The sequence below is a fragment of the Meles meles genome, chromosome 5, assembly GCF_922984935.1.
Source record: "Meles meles chromosome 5, mMelMel3.1 paternal haplotype, whole genome shotgun sequence".
NCBI classification, from domain to species: domain Eukaryota; kingdom Metazoa; phylum Chordata; class Mammalia; order Carnivora; family Mustelidae; genus Meles; species Meles meles.
Window position 1 is genome coordinate 82,968,253 of NC_060070.1, and position 13,003 is coordinate 82,981,255.

A 13,003-nucleotide genomic window follows, 5' to 3' on the forward strand; every position below is an offset into this window, starting at 1 on the left:
TGAAGTATAGTTGACATACAATATTATATTCATTTCAGGTATACAACATAGTGATTTGACAATTAGATACATTATGAAATGTTTACCGTGCTCAGTCTAGTTACTATCTGTCACCATACAAAGTTATTACAATATTAATGACTATATTCTCTATGCTGTACTTTATTTACATCCCTATGACTCATTTATAAGTTTTTACCTCTTAATTCCTTTCATTTATTTTGTCCATCCTCCCATTCCTCCTCCCCTTGGGAACCACCAGGTCTCTGTCCAATGCCATTCACTCTTGACAGATTAGAAGTAAAAGCATTGACTCTTTTCCATTTAAAATGTAGGGACTTTTCCCTCATAGGTATAAGATACGCTTTGGGAAATAAAAGCTGACATAGCTTGCTTGTTTCCTTAGGTCTGACGGTAACTGCTGTGAAAGACTCAGGAGAATGGAATTTGGAGGCTGGGGCGTTAGTACTGGCAGATGCAGGCCTTTGCTGTATCGATGAGTTTAACAGCCTCAAAGAGCATGACAGAACCAGTATCCACGAGGCAATGGAGCAACAAACCATTAGTGTTGCTAAGGCTGGGTAAGAGTTTCTTTTCTTTAAAATCTATGGGAATAATGAGATTAGTTAATAATATGATCCTGGAAAAATGTGAACCTTATTGAACTGTAAGGTATGTTTGGTCTTATCAGGGATTATCAGTTATGTTCATCAAGACACAAGTTAGCATCCCCATGTAGGTGTATGAGGAAGTAAAAATGAGTTATTGGGACAAAGAACGGCAAAACTGAAGTATAAATGTAGATAGACTTAATTTATGGAGGGGACTTATGAAGAGCTTTCAATGTAGGATCCAACTATTCTCTCATTCAATAATGTATATCTACAGTGGGCATATTACTATGTTAGGAATTTTTTATTTAAAGTGAAAATATTTGAAGGGGAGTCAAGATGGCGGAGAAGTAGCAGGCTGAGACAACATTAGGTAGCAGGAGATGAGCTAGATAGCTTATCTAAACATTGCAAACACCTACAAATCCAACGGGAGATCGAAGAGAAGAAGAACAGCAATTCTAGAAACAGAAAATCAACCACTTTCTGAAAGGTAGGACTGGCGTAGAAGTTAATCCAAAGCGACGGGAAGATAGACCACGTGGGGAGGGACTGGCTCCCGGCAAGCGGCGGAGCAAGGCACAAAAATAGGACTTTTAAAAGTCTGTTCCACTGAGGGACATTGCTCCAGAGGCTAAACTGGGGTGAAGCCCACGTGGGGTCAGCGTGGCCCCAGGTCCCGCAGGGTCACAGAAGGATCGGGGGTGTCAGAGTGTCACAGAGCTTGCAGGTGTTAGAACGGGGAAGCTGGCTACAGAGACAGAGCCGAGGAGTGAGCTCTCAGCTCAGGGTTACCTTGAACCGGTCGCAGGCTGGGTGAGCTTGGAGCACGGCCGGAGGCCAGGGATACAGGAGTGATTGGTGCTGTTCTCTGGGGGCACACTGAGGAGTGGGGTCCCGGGCTCTCGGCTCCTCCAGGCTGGAAACTGGGAGGCCGTCATTTTCATTCCCATCCTCCGGAACTCTACGGAAAGTGTTCAGGGAGCAAAAGCTCCTGAAAGCAAACCCGAGCGGATTACTTAGCCCTGCCCCTGGTAAGGGCAGTGCAATTCTGCCTCGGGCAAAGACACTTGAGAATCACTACAACAGGCCCCTCCCCCAGAAGATCAACAAGAAATCCAGCCAGGACCAAGTTCACCTACCAAGGAGAGCAGGTTTAATACCAAGGACAGCAGCGGAATTCCAGAGGAAGAGAAAGCAAAGCACGGAACTCATGGCTTTCTCCCCATGATTCTTTAGTCTTAAAGTTAATTTAATTTTTTTCCATTTTTTTTCTTCTTCTGCTAAATGTTTTTTAACTTGTACCCTTTTCTTTTTTAATGTTTTTAACTAGTTTATCTAATATTTATTTTTTTTTCTTTTTTATATTTTTTCTTTTTTTTCTGAACTTTTTTTATCCCCTTTCTCCACCCCATGATTTGGGGTCTCTTCTGATTTGGTTAAAGCGCATTTTCCTGGGGTCTTTGCCACCCTTTTGGTATTTTACTTGCTCCTTCATATACCCTTATCTGGACAAAATGACAAAGTGGAAAAATTCACCACAAAAAAAAGAACAAGAGGCAGTACCGAAGGCTAGGGACCTAATCAATACAGACATTGGTAATATGTCAGATCTAGAGTTCAGAATGACGATTCTCAAGGTTCTAGCCAGGCTTGAAAAAGGCATGGAAGATATTAGAGAAACCCTCTCTGGAGATATAAAAGCCCTTTCTGGAGAAATTAAAGAACTAAAATCTAACCAAGTTGAAATCAAAAAAGCTATTAATGAGGTGCAATAAAAAATGGAGGCTCTCACTGCTAGGATAAATGAGGCAGAAGAAAGAATTAGTGATATAGAAGACCAAATGACAGAGAATAAAGAAGCCGAGCAAAAGAGGGACAAACAGCTACTGGACCACGAGGGGAGAATTCGAGAGATAAGCGACACCATAAGACAAAACAACATTAGAATAATTGGCATTCCAGAAGAAGAAGAAACAGAGAGGGGAGCAGAAGGTCTATTGGAGAGAATCATTGGAGAGAATTTCCCTAATATGCCAAAGGAAACAAGCATCAAAATCCAGGAGGTGCAGAGAACCCCCCTCAAAATCAACAAGAATAGGTCCACACCCCATCACCTAATAGTAAAATTGACAAGTCTTAGTAACAAAGAGAAAATCCTGAAAGCAGCCCGGGAAAAGAAATCTGTAACATACAATGGCAAAAATATTAGATTGGCTGCAGACTTATCCACAGAGACCTGGCAGGCCAGAAAGAGCTGGCATGATATATTCAGAGCACTCAACGAGAAAAAAATGCAGCCAAGGATACTCTATCCAGCTAGGCTATCATTGAAAATAGAAGGAGAGATAAAAAGCTTTCAGGACAAACAAAAACTGAAAGAATTTGCAAACACCAAATTCTGTAGGAATTATTGAAATATTGAAAGGGGTCCTGTAGGAAATATTGAAAGGGGTCCTCTAAGCAAAGAGAGAGCCTAAAAGTAGTAGATCAGAAAGGAACAGAGACAATATACAGTAACAGTCACCTTACAGGCAATACAATGGCACTAAATTGATATCTCTCAATAGTTACCCTGAATGTTAATGGGCTAAATGCCCCAATCAAAAGACACAGGGTATCAGAATGGATAAAAAACCAAAACCCATCTATATGTTGCCTACAAGAAACTCATTTTAGATGTGAAGACACCTCCAGATTTAAAGTGAGGGGGTGGAAAACAATTTACCATGCTAATGGGCATGAGAAGAAAGTTGGGTGGCAATCCTTATATCCAATCAATTGGATTTTAAGCCAAAGACTATAATAAGAGATGAGGAAGGACACTATATCGTACTCAAAGGGTCTGTCCAACAAGAAGATATAACAATTTTAAATATCTATGCCCCTAACATGGGAGCAGCCAACTATATAAACCAATTAATAACAAAATCAAAGGAACACATCAATAATAATGCAATAATAGTAGGGGACTTTAACACTCCCCTCACTGAAATGGACAGATCATCCAAACAAAAGATCAAGAAGGAAATAAAGGCCTTAAATGACACACTGGACCAGATAGACATCACAGATGTATTCAGAACATTTCATCCCAAAGTAACAGAATACACATTCTTCTCTAGTGCACAAGGAACATTCTCCAGAATACATCACATCCTGTTCCTAAATCAGGTCTCAACTGCTATCAAAAGATTGGGATCATTCCCTGCATATTTTCAGACCACAATGCTCTGAATCTAGAACTCAATCACAAGAAGAAATTTGGAAAGAATCCAAATACATGGAGACTAAACAGCATCCTTCTAAAGAATGAATGGGTCAACCAGGAAATTAAAGAAGAATTGAAAAAATTCATGGAAACAAATGATAATGAAAAGACAACTGTTCAAAATCTGTGGGACACAACAAAGGCAGTCCTGAGAGGAAAATATATAGCAGTACAGCCTTTCTCAAGAAACAAGGAAGGTCTCAAGTACACAACCTAACCCTACACCTAAAGGAGCTGGAGAAAGAACAAGGAAAAAACCCTAAACCCAGCAGGAGAAGAGAAATCATAAAGATCAGAGCATAAATCAATGAAATAGAAACCAAAAAAAAAAAAAACAATAGAACAAATCAACGAAACTAGGAGCTGGTTCTTTGAAAGAATTAATAAGATTGATAAACCCCTGGCCAGACTTATCAAAAAGAAAAGAGAAAGGACCCAAATTAATAAAATCATGAATGAAAGAGGAGAGATCACAACTAACACCAAAGAAATACAGACAATTATAAGAACGTACTATGAGCAACTCTACGCCAACAAATTTGACAATCTGGAAGAAATGGATTCATTCCTAGACACATATAAACTACCACAACTGAACCAGGAAGAAATAGAAAACCTGAACAGACCCATAACCAGTAAGGAGATTGAAATAGTCATCAAAAATCCCCAAACAAACAAAAGCCCAGGGCCAGACGGCTTCCCAGGGGAATTCTACCAAACATTTAAAGAAGAACTAATTCCTATTCTCCTGAAACTGTTCCAAAAAATAGAAATGGAAGGAAAACTTACAAACTCATTTTATGAGGCCAGCATCACCTCGATCCCAAAATCAGACAAGGATCCCACCAAAAAAAGAGAACTACAGGCCAATATCCTTGATGAACACAGATGCAAAAATTCTCACCAAAATACTAGCCAAAAGGATTCAACAGTATATTAAAAGGATTATTCACCACGACCAAGTGGGATTTATTCCAGGGCTGCAGGGTTGGTTCAACATCCACAAATCAATCAATGTGATACAACACATTAATAAAAGAAAAAACAAGAACCATATGATACTCTCAATAGATGCTGAAAAAGCATTTGACAAAATATAGCATCCCTTCCTGATCAAAATTCTTCAAAGTGTAGGATAGAGGGCACATACCTCAATATTATCAAAGCCATCTGTGAAAAACCCACCACAAATATCATTCTCAATGGAGAAAAACTGAAAGCTTTTCCGCTAAGGTCAGGAAAACGGCAGGGATGTCCATTATCACCACTGCTATTCAACATAGTACTAGAAGTCCTAGCCTCAGCAATCAGACAACAAAAAGAAATTAAAGGCATCCAAATTGGCAAAAAGAAGTTAAACTATCACTCTGCGCAGATGATATGATACTATATATGGAAATCCCAAAAGACTCCTCTCCAAAACTGCTAGAACTCCTACAGGAATTCAGTAAAATGTCAGGATATAAAATCAATGCACAGAAATCAGTTTCATTTCTGTACACCAACAAGAAGACAGAAGAAAGAGAAATTAAGGAGTCAATCCCATTTACAATTGTACCCAAAACTCTAAGATATCTAGGAATAAACCTAACCAAAGAGGCTAAGAATCTATACTCAGAAAAGTATAAAGTACTCATGAAAGACATTGAGGAAGGCACAAAGAAATGGAAAAATGTTCCATGCTCCTGGATTGGAAGAATAAATATTGTGAAAATGTCTATGCTACCTAAAGCAATCTATACATTTAATGCAATCGCTTTCAAAATACCATCATCCATTTTTTTCAAAGAAATGGAACAAATCATCCTAAAATTTATATGGAACCAGAAAAGACCTTGAATAGCCAAAGGAATATTGAAAAAGAAAGCCAAAGTTGGTGGCATCACAATTCCGGACTTCAAGCTCTATTACAAAATTGTCGTCATCAAGACAGAATGGTACTGGCTTGTACAAAAACAGACACATAGATCAATGGAACAGAATAGAGAGCCCAGAAATAAACCCTCAACTCTATGGTCAACTAATCTTCGACAAAGCAGGAAAGAATGTCCAATGGAAAAAAGACAGCCTCTTCAATAAATGGTGCTGGGAAAGTTGGACAGCCACATGCAGAAAAATGAAATTGGACCATTTCCTTACACCACACACAAAAATAGACTCAAACTGGATGAAGGACCTCAATGTGAGAAAGGAATCCATCAAAATCCTTGAGGAGAACACAGGCAGCAACCTCTTCGACCTCAGCCGCAGCAACATCTTCCTAGGAACATCGCCAAAGGCAAGGGAAGCAAGGGCAAAAATGAACTGTTGGGATTTCATCAAGATCAAAAGCTTTTGCACAGCAAAGGAAACAGTTAACAAAACCAAAAGACAACTGACAGAATGGGAGAACATATTTGCAAACGGCATATCAGATAAAGGGCTAGTGTCCAAAATCTATAAGGAACTTAGCAAACTCAACTCCCAAAGAACAAATAATCCAATCAAGAAATGGGCAGAGGACATGAACAGACACTTCTGCAAAGAAATCATCCAGATGGCCAACAGACACATGAAAACGTGCTCCACATCATTCGGCATCAGGGAAATACAAATCAAAACCACAATGAGATATCACCTCACACCAGTCAGAATGGCTAAAATTAACAAGTCAGGAAATGACAGATGCTGGCAAGGATGCGGAGAAAGGGGAACCCTCCTACCCTGTTGGTGGGAATGCAAGCTGGTGCAGCCACTCTGGAAAACAGCATGGAGGTTCCTCAATATGTTGAAAATAGAACTATCCTATGACCCAGCAATTGCACTACTGGGTATTTACCCTAAAGATACAAACGTAGTGATCTGAAGGGGCACGTGCACCTGAATGTTTATAGCAGCAATGTCTACAATAGCCAAGCTATGGAAAGAACCTAGATGTCCATCAACAGATGAATGGATAAAGAAGATGTGGCATATATACACAATGGAATACTATGCAGCCATCAAAAGAAATGAAATCTTGCCATTTGCGACGACGTGGATGGAACTAGAGGATATCTTGCTTAGTGAAATAAGTCAATCGGAGAAAGACAACTATCATATGATCTCCCTGATATGAGGGCATGGAGATGCAACATAGGGGGCTAGGAGGGTAGGAGAAGAATAAATGAAACAAGATGGGATGGGGAGGGAGAGAAACCATAAGTGACTCTTAATCTCACAAAACAAACTGAGGGTTGCTGTAGGGAGGGGGGTTGGGAGAGGGTGAGTGGGGTTATGGTCATTGGGGAGGGTATGTGCTATGGTGAGTGCTGTGAAGTGTGTAAACCTGGTAATTCACAGACCTGTACCCCTGGGGATAAAAATACATTATATGTTTATAAAAAAATTAAAAATGAAAAATTTTTACAAAAGTGAAAATATTCGATTACCCATACCTCATACCTTACCCTCTGCTAGGTGTGAATTAGTATGAACCTTTTTTGCTATTTGTTAATATGTCCTAAGATTATTTTAGAAAATGAAATTTAAAAGCAAAGATACACAAACCATAAGCCAAAGGTATTCTTCCATTTCCAGGGTATGGAAAGCTGTAAGAGCATATCACTCCCATCCTAACAAGAAAAATCTAAGTAGCCTGCAAAAATCATAACTTCCCTTGAACATTTTCAGAGAGCTGCTTTACAAGGAAATCAAGGGAACTTAATTCTAAAGTGTGACAGCCCATCTGAGGAGGGATGAGGCACACAAACTGTTCACCTTTGACAGAGATGAGAGGAAGAGGTGGCTGCAGTAGAAGCAAATAAGAAAAAACTAAAATTTTTTAAATTCCTTGATGTCTAAGCATGGGCTAGCATGTTAGTTTTGAATAACTGGGATCTCCATATCCAAGGGGAGTTCTCAGTTGCAAGCCATTCTCCACAGGTCTGCAACCCATGGCGTCTTGGCAGAAGAATAGAGGCAAAAAAACCCAAAACCTTTCTACTTTGGAAAGAGTTTAGAGCATCATTCTTCCCTCCCACAGGAGCTAAGCAAAATGGTTCTTCTGGGAGAAGGGTAGAAGTAAAAGCCTTCTTCATGTGAGGGAAGGGCAGAAACACTCTTCAGGTTCAGGATCCTAAACCAAGGCAAAACAGAGGTCTGTACCATGGGGACAAGAACAGAACAACTCCTCCTGCCCCAGGACCACCACAGATAGATGGCAGGGTTCTGCTGCCACCAGGTGGAAGGGACAGAAAGGTTTATAGCTTTGTAGCCCATCCCATCCAAAAGGAGGCTCACAGATGCTGCCTCAGAACAGGAGACCAAAACCAACTTGGCCCCCAAATAAGCCTAACACCTAGTAACAAGAAGTCTGTCAGTAGGGAAGGCACAGGGATATGGAAAGAGACCCCTCTGTGGTGAGGTGTGCAGTGACTGCTGAAAGCTGAAGGTAGAGTAGAAACACTGAGAATGGTCTTCCAGCACTGCGCTACAACCCCCATCTAGATGCACAAAGTTACAACAGCTCAACAGTGAATTCAAAGTCTGTGGTGCATTGAGGGTAAAGATAACAACAAGGCCAATACCCAGAACAACTCTCATGGCCTTATAGACACTAATGGCCTTACGCTATACACGAAGTGTTATAATATTATTTGAAGGTAAACTGTAAGAAGTTAAAGATGTAAGCTCTAGAACAACCACTAAAAAATAAAAGAGGTGTAACTAGCAAACCAGTGGTAGAGATAAAATGGAATCATAAAAAAATAACACAAAAGAATACCGGAAGAGAAGAAAAAGTGAACAAAGAATAGATGGGACAAATAAAATGCAGTTAGCAAGATGGTAGATAGAAATTCAGCCATATCAATAATTATTTTAATAATCATGTAAACAATTAAAAGGCAGCGATTGTCAGGTTGGATAGAAAAGCAAGACTCAACTAAATGCTGCCTATAAGAAACTGACTTTAAATTCAAATGCATAGGTAAGTTAAAAGATGGCAAAAAATATTCCATGGAAACACCAAAACCTGACCAAGACATTACAAGAAAATGAAACTACAGAATGATATTCCCCAAATATAAGACATGAAAATTCTTTTTTTTTTTAAAGTAGGCTCCACACCCAGTGTGAGGCTTGAACTCACAGCCCTGAGATCTAGAGTACATGATGGGGGCGCCTGGGTGGCTCAGTGGATTAAAGCCACTGCCTTTGGCTCAAGTCATGATCTCAGGGTTCTGGGATAGAGCCCCGCATCGGGCTCTCTGCTCAGCGGGGAGCCTGCTTCCTCCTCTCTCCCTGCCTGCCTCTCTGCCTACTTGTAATCTCTATCAAATAAATAAAATCTTTAAAAAAATAAATAGAGTACATGATGTACCAACTGAGCCAGCCAGGTGTCCCATGACATGAGAATTCTTAATAATACTTAAGTAAATTAAATCCAGCAGTATATTAAAAAGATTATATGTTACAACCAAGTGGGGATCATCCAGAAATGCAAAGTTGATGTAATATTTGAAGATAAATCAATGTAAATTCATAATATTAGTGGAATAAAAAAGAAAACATCTCAATAGATGCAAAAAATATCAAACAAAATTAAATACCCAATAATGATAAACATTCTTAGCAAATAAGGAGAGAAGTCCATCTGCCTGTTTAAATGTCATCTATGGAAAACTTAAAAGAAACATTTCACACTTTCTGATGAAGTGAAATGTTTTCCACTTAAGATTGGGAGCAAGTCAAGGATGTCCAGTCTTACCACTTCTGGCCAGTATTGTACTGGAAATTCTAGTCATTTTAATAATGCAAGAAAAAGAAATAAAAGACATTCAGTTTGGAAAGGAAGAAGCTAAAACTGTCTATATAACATGATTGTCTCCATAGAAGATCTCAAAAGAATCAGTGAAATCAGTATTAGAACTAATAAATGAGTTTTAAAAGTCACAGGATGCAAGATGGATATATAAAAATTGATTATATTTGTAAATGCTACCAATGAATAATTAGAACCTGAAGTAAAACATACCACTTATAATAGTATCCACAAATATGAAATGTTTAGGGATAAATCTAGCAAAACACATTCTAGATTTTTCCAATACAAACTACAGAACATTGGTGTAAGAAATTAAAGAAGACCTACATAAGTGGCAATACGTACTCTTTCATTCATCAGAAAACAATGTTCTTAAGATATCTGTTTTCTTCAAAGTGATCTATAGAATCTGTACAATTTCAGTTAAAATCCCAGCAAGCTTTTTTGCAGAAATTGAGAATTTTAAATTTTATATGGAAAAGCACAGGAACTAGAATAGCCAAAACAATTTTTGAAAAAGAACAAATCTGTAAAATTCAATTTATTTCAGGATTTATTATAAAGCTACAATAATCAAGATAGCATAGCATTGGTATAAAGATAGACATAGATCAGTGGAAGAGAACACGGGTCCAGAAATAGAATCACAGGTATAAAGTTAGTTGATTTTTAAGGACAATGCCAAGATAATTCAAAAGAAAAAGCATAGTCATTTTTTTAAAAAATGGTGCTAGAACACTTGGGTATTTATTTACCAAAAAATGACTTACACATAAATGCTTATAGCAGCTTTATTCATCATCACCCACGATTGAAAATAACCCAGAAATCCATCAGCTGGTGAATGGATAAATATTTTGATAAATTCATACAGTAGAAACTACTAGAAAGATAAAAGAACTATTGATATATGCAACATGATTGAATCTTAAAAGTGCTATGTGAAGTGAAAGATGCCAGGCACAATAACTACTTAGTTTATGATTCCGTTTATATGAAATTCTAGAAAAGGCAAAATTGTAAGAAGAGAAATCAGATCAGTGGTTGCCAAGGACTGGGCATTAAGAGAAGAGATTGACTGTAGAGGGGCACCTAAAAAAGTTGGATTTTACTCTACATAAATTATACCACAATAATCCTTAATTTATTGTAAACCCATGTTTTTAATTATTTCTTCCATATATTTTATTTTTAGATTCAACAGATTTGAAATCATCCTGTGAAATTGCTATTGAAATTTCTAAACACTTACTTTTTTTTGTACTTTTCTCTTCCCGGATTGGTAACAGTGTATGGGTGGGTACAAGTTCATGGCCTAAGTTTGACTGCTGCTGGTGGACTTGGATAGTAAGCTACCACAGAAGGATAGATAAAGGGAATGGAAAGGAACAACAGTCCAGGGAGAGATAATATATTTACGATCAGTAAAACCCTTTTTTAACTTGTAGTGACATCTTCTAAAGGAAATAATTTTAATGAATAATTTTCAGATTGGAATTTTTTGTTATTGGGAAAGGAGACAGTTTACAACTAGAAAACATGTGCTACTCATATTTATAGTCAGTTTCAAATTTTTTCTCCTTTAAGCCATTTGTCAAATATGTAATATGTACCGAAGGACGTTTGCATGAGAAACACTTTGAATGATTTGATATTACGAACTTTTCTTAAGAGCTTACTTTTTGACCATTGTACCACAGTAGATATTGATATTATGGTTGCTATTATTATGGTAAACATTTATATGGTTATCTTTTCAAGATAAAGTTCTTCAAATGTTTCTCTTTTGTCTTGGCTACTATCCAAACTTTAATACCTCTTTGAACTGTGGCATGGATCAGACTTGATATTTTAGCCTTTCAGCTTCATTACATTTATGCAAGAATTTTTTATTTTTTGAAGCTTTTTGGCATATCTATTTCATTTAAGGATTACTATAATTTACCACATTCCAGGAATTACAGGATCTTTGTTCTCTTCTAGTTATTATCCTTACACTAGTTCTTATTCATCCAGGTGTTGGATGTTGGTGGCATTCTGATTTGTTCCACACCCTACATAACTATTTCTGGATTCATAAAGACGTTTTTACTATTTAATTTTTATCATGCATTTTAAAACACAGTTTGTAAATGTTGCATAACTGTATTATTATGTAATGGTTTGCTTTTTAAAATTTCTCCATCTTGAAAGGGTTTCAACTTGAGCAATTTAGTGAAGATATTTTTTAATTACCTTGTTGTACAAACACAGCTTAGGTTCCTGCCATCTCTGAACTTACCAAAAAGTCGGTTCCCAGGGTAACAGGGCCACCACACGGGGATGAGCATTTAGCTCGTGCTGCTTTTGCTTCTGAACATAATGTTTCTAATGCATGCTGGCCTGAACATGTATTTCAACCAGATTTCACATTTTTTTATACTATTCAAGAATTTAAAATTGTATTTAAAAACAGATTAGGCATTTGACTTGGATTTGAATCTCTTCCACCTTGAGTTGTTAGGCTCCACATTTTCCAGGCAGAGGCTATGACCTGAAACAACACCTAGGAAGGGCAGATGTTAGTGTCCAAAAGACCAAACACCTTTCCTCTGGAATTATTTCCCTCCTTGTGAATTCTTGGTAAAAGTCCTTAAAACTGCCACTATCACCACTCATAACAACAAATATTCAACAATAACAAAAGCAGTGAATGTCCCTTCATTTAAATAAAGCGAAAGTATGGGGCACCTGAGTGGCTCAGTCCCTTAAGCATCAGACTCTTGGTTTCTGATCAGGTCATGTTTTCAGGGTTGTGAGATGGAGCCCAAGCGCACCCTGCAGAGTGGGCTTGAAATTCTTTCCCTCTTCCTCTCCCTCCTCCTCTGCTCCTCCCCTGCTGGTGCTCTCTCTCTCTCTCTCTCTCTCTCTTTCTCTCTCTCAAATAAATAAATACGATCTTTTAGTTATTATTTATTATTTATCTTATTTATTTATTATTTATCTCAAATAAATAAATGTTTTAAAAAATTAAATTATATTTAAAAATAAGCAAAACGAAATTGTTAATATTCTTTTTGAAAAATTGATTTGTTATGGTGGAAAAAGTGTAAGCTTTGAGTCAGAGAAACCCACGGTCAATTCTAGTCTCTGTTACTACTTTCTGGTCTTATGCAACATAATTGCCACCTCTGGGCCTCAATATAGTCATCTGTGAAAGGAAAATAACAAAACCCTTCTTCCAAGGGAAGTCTCAACTTAACCGGTTGGTAGACGTCAACATTCTGGCTTCATGCCTACCATATGGTAAAATTCACAAACATGAAACTTACCCACCTTAACCATTTTTAAGCATGG

The 13,003-nt window shown here is 37.8% G+C and overlaps 1 protein-coding gene across 2 annotated transcripts in view; it reads left to right on the top strand.

Annotated features, from left to right (window-relative positions):
• Positions 1-13,003, top strand: part of MCM9 (minichromosome maintenance 9 homologous recombination repair factor) — a 97,806-nt gene that overhangs the window by 51,813 nt on the left and 32,990 nt on the right. The window contains exon 8 of one of the 2 annotated variants that reach the window (XM_046004801.1): positions 407-581. In XM_046004801.1, coding sequence (XP_045860757.1) covers positions 407-581 — 175 coding nt within the window. Of the gene's footprint in view, positions 1-406; positions 582-13,003 lie in introns of those variants that run through there. The other variant, XM_046004803.1, reaches the window with a different exon arrangement.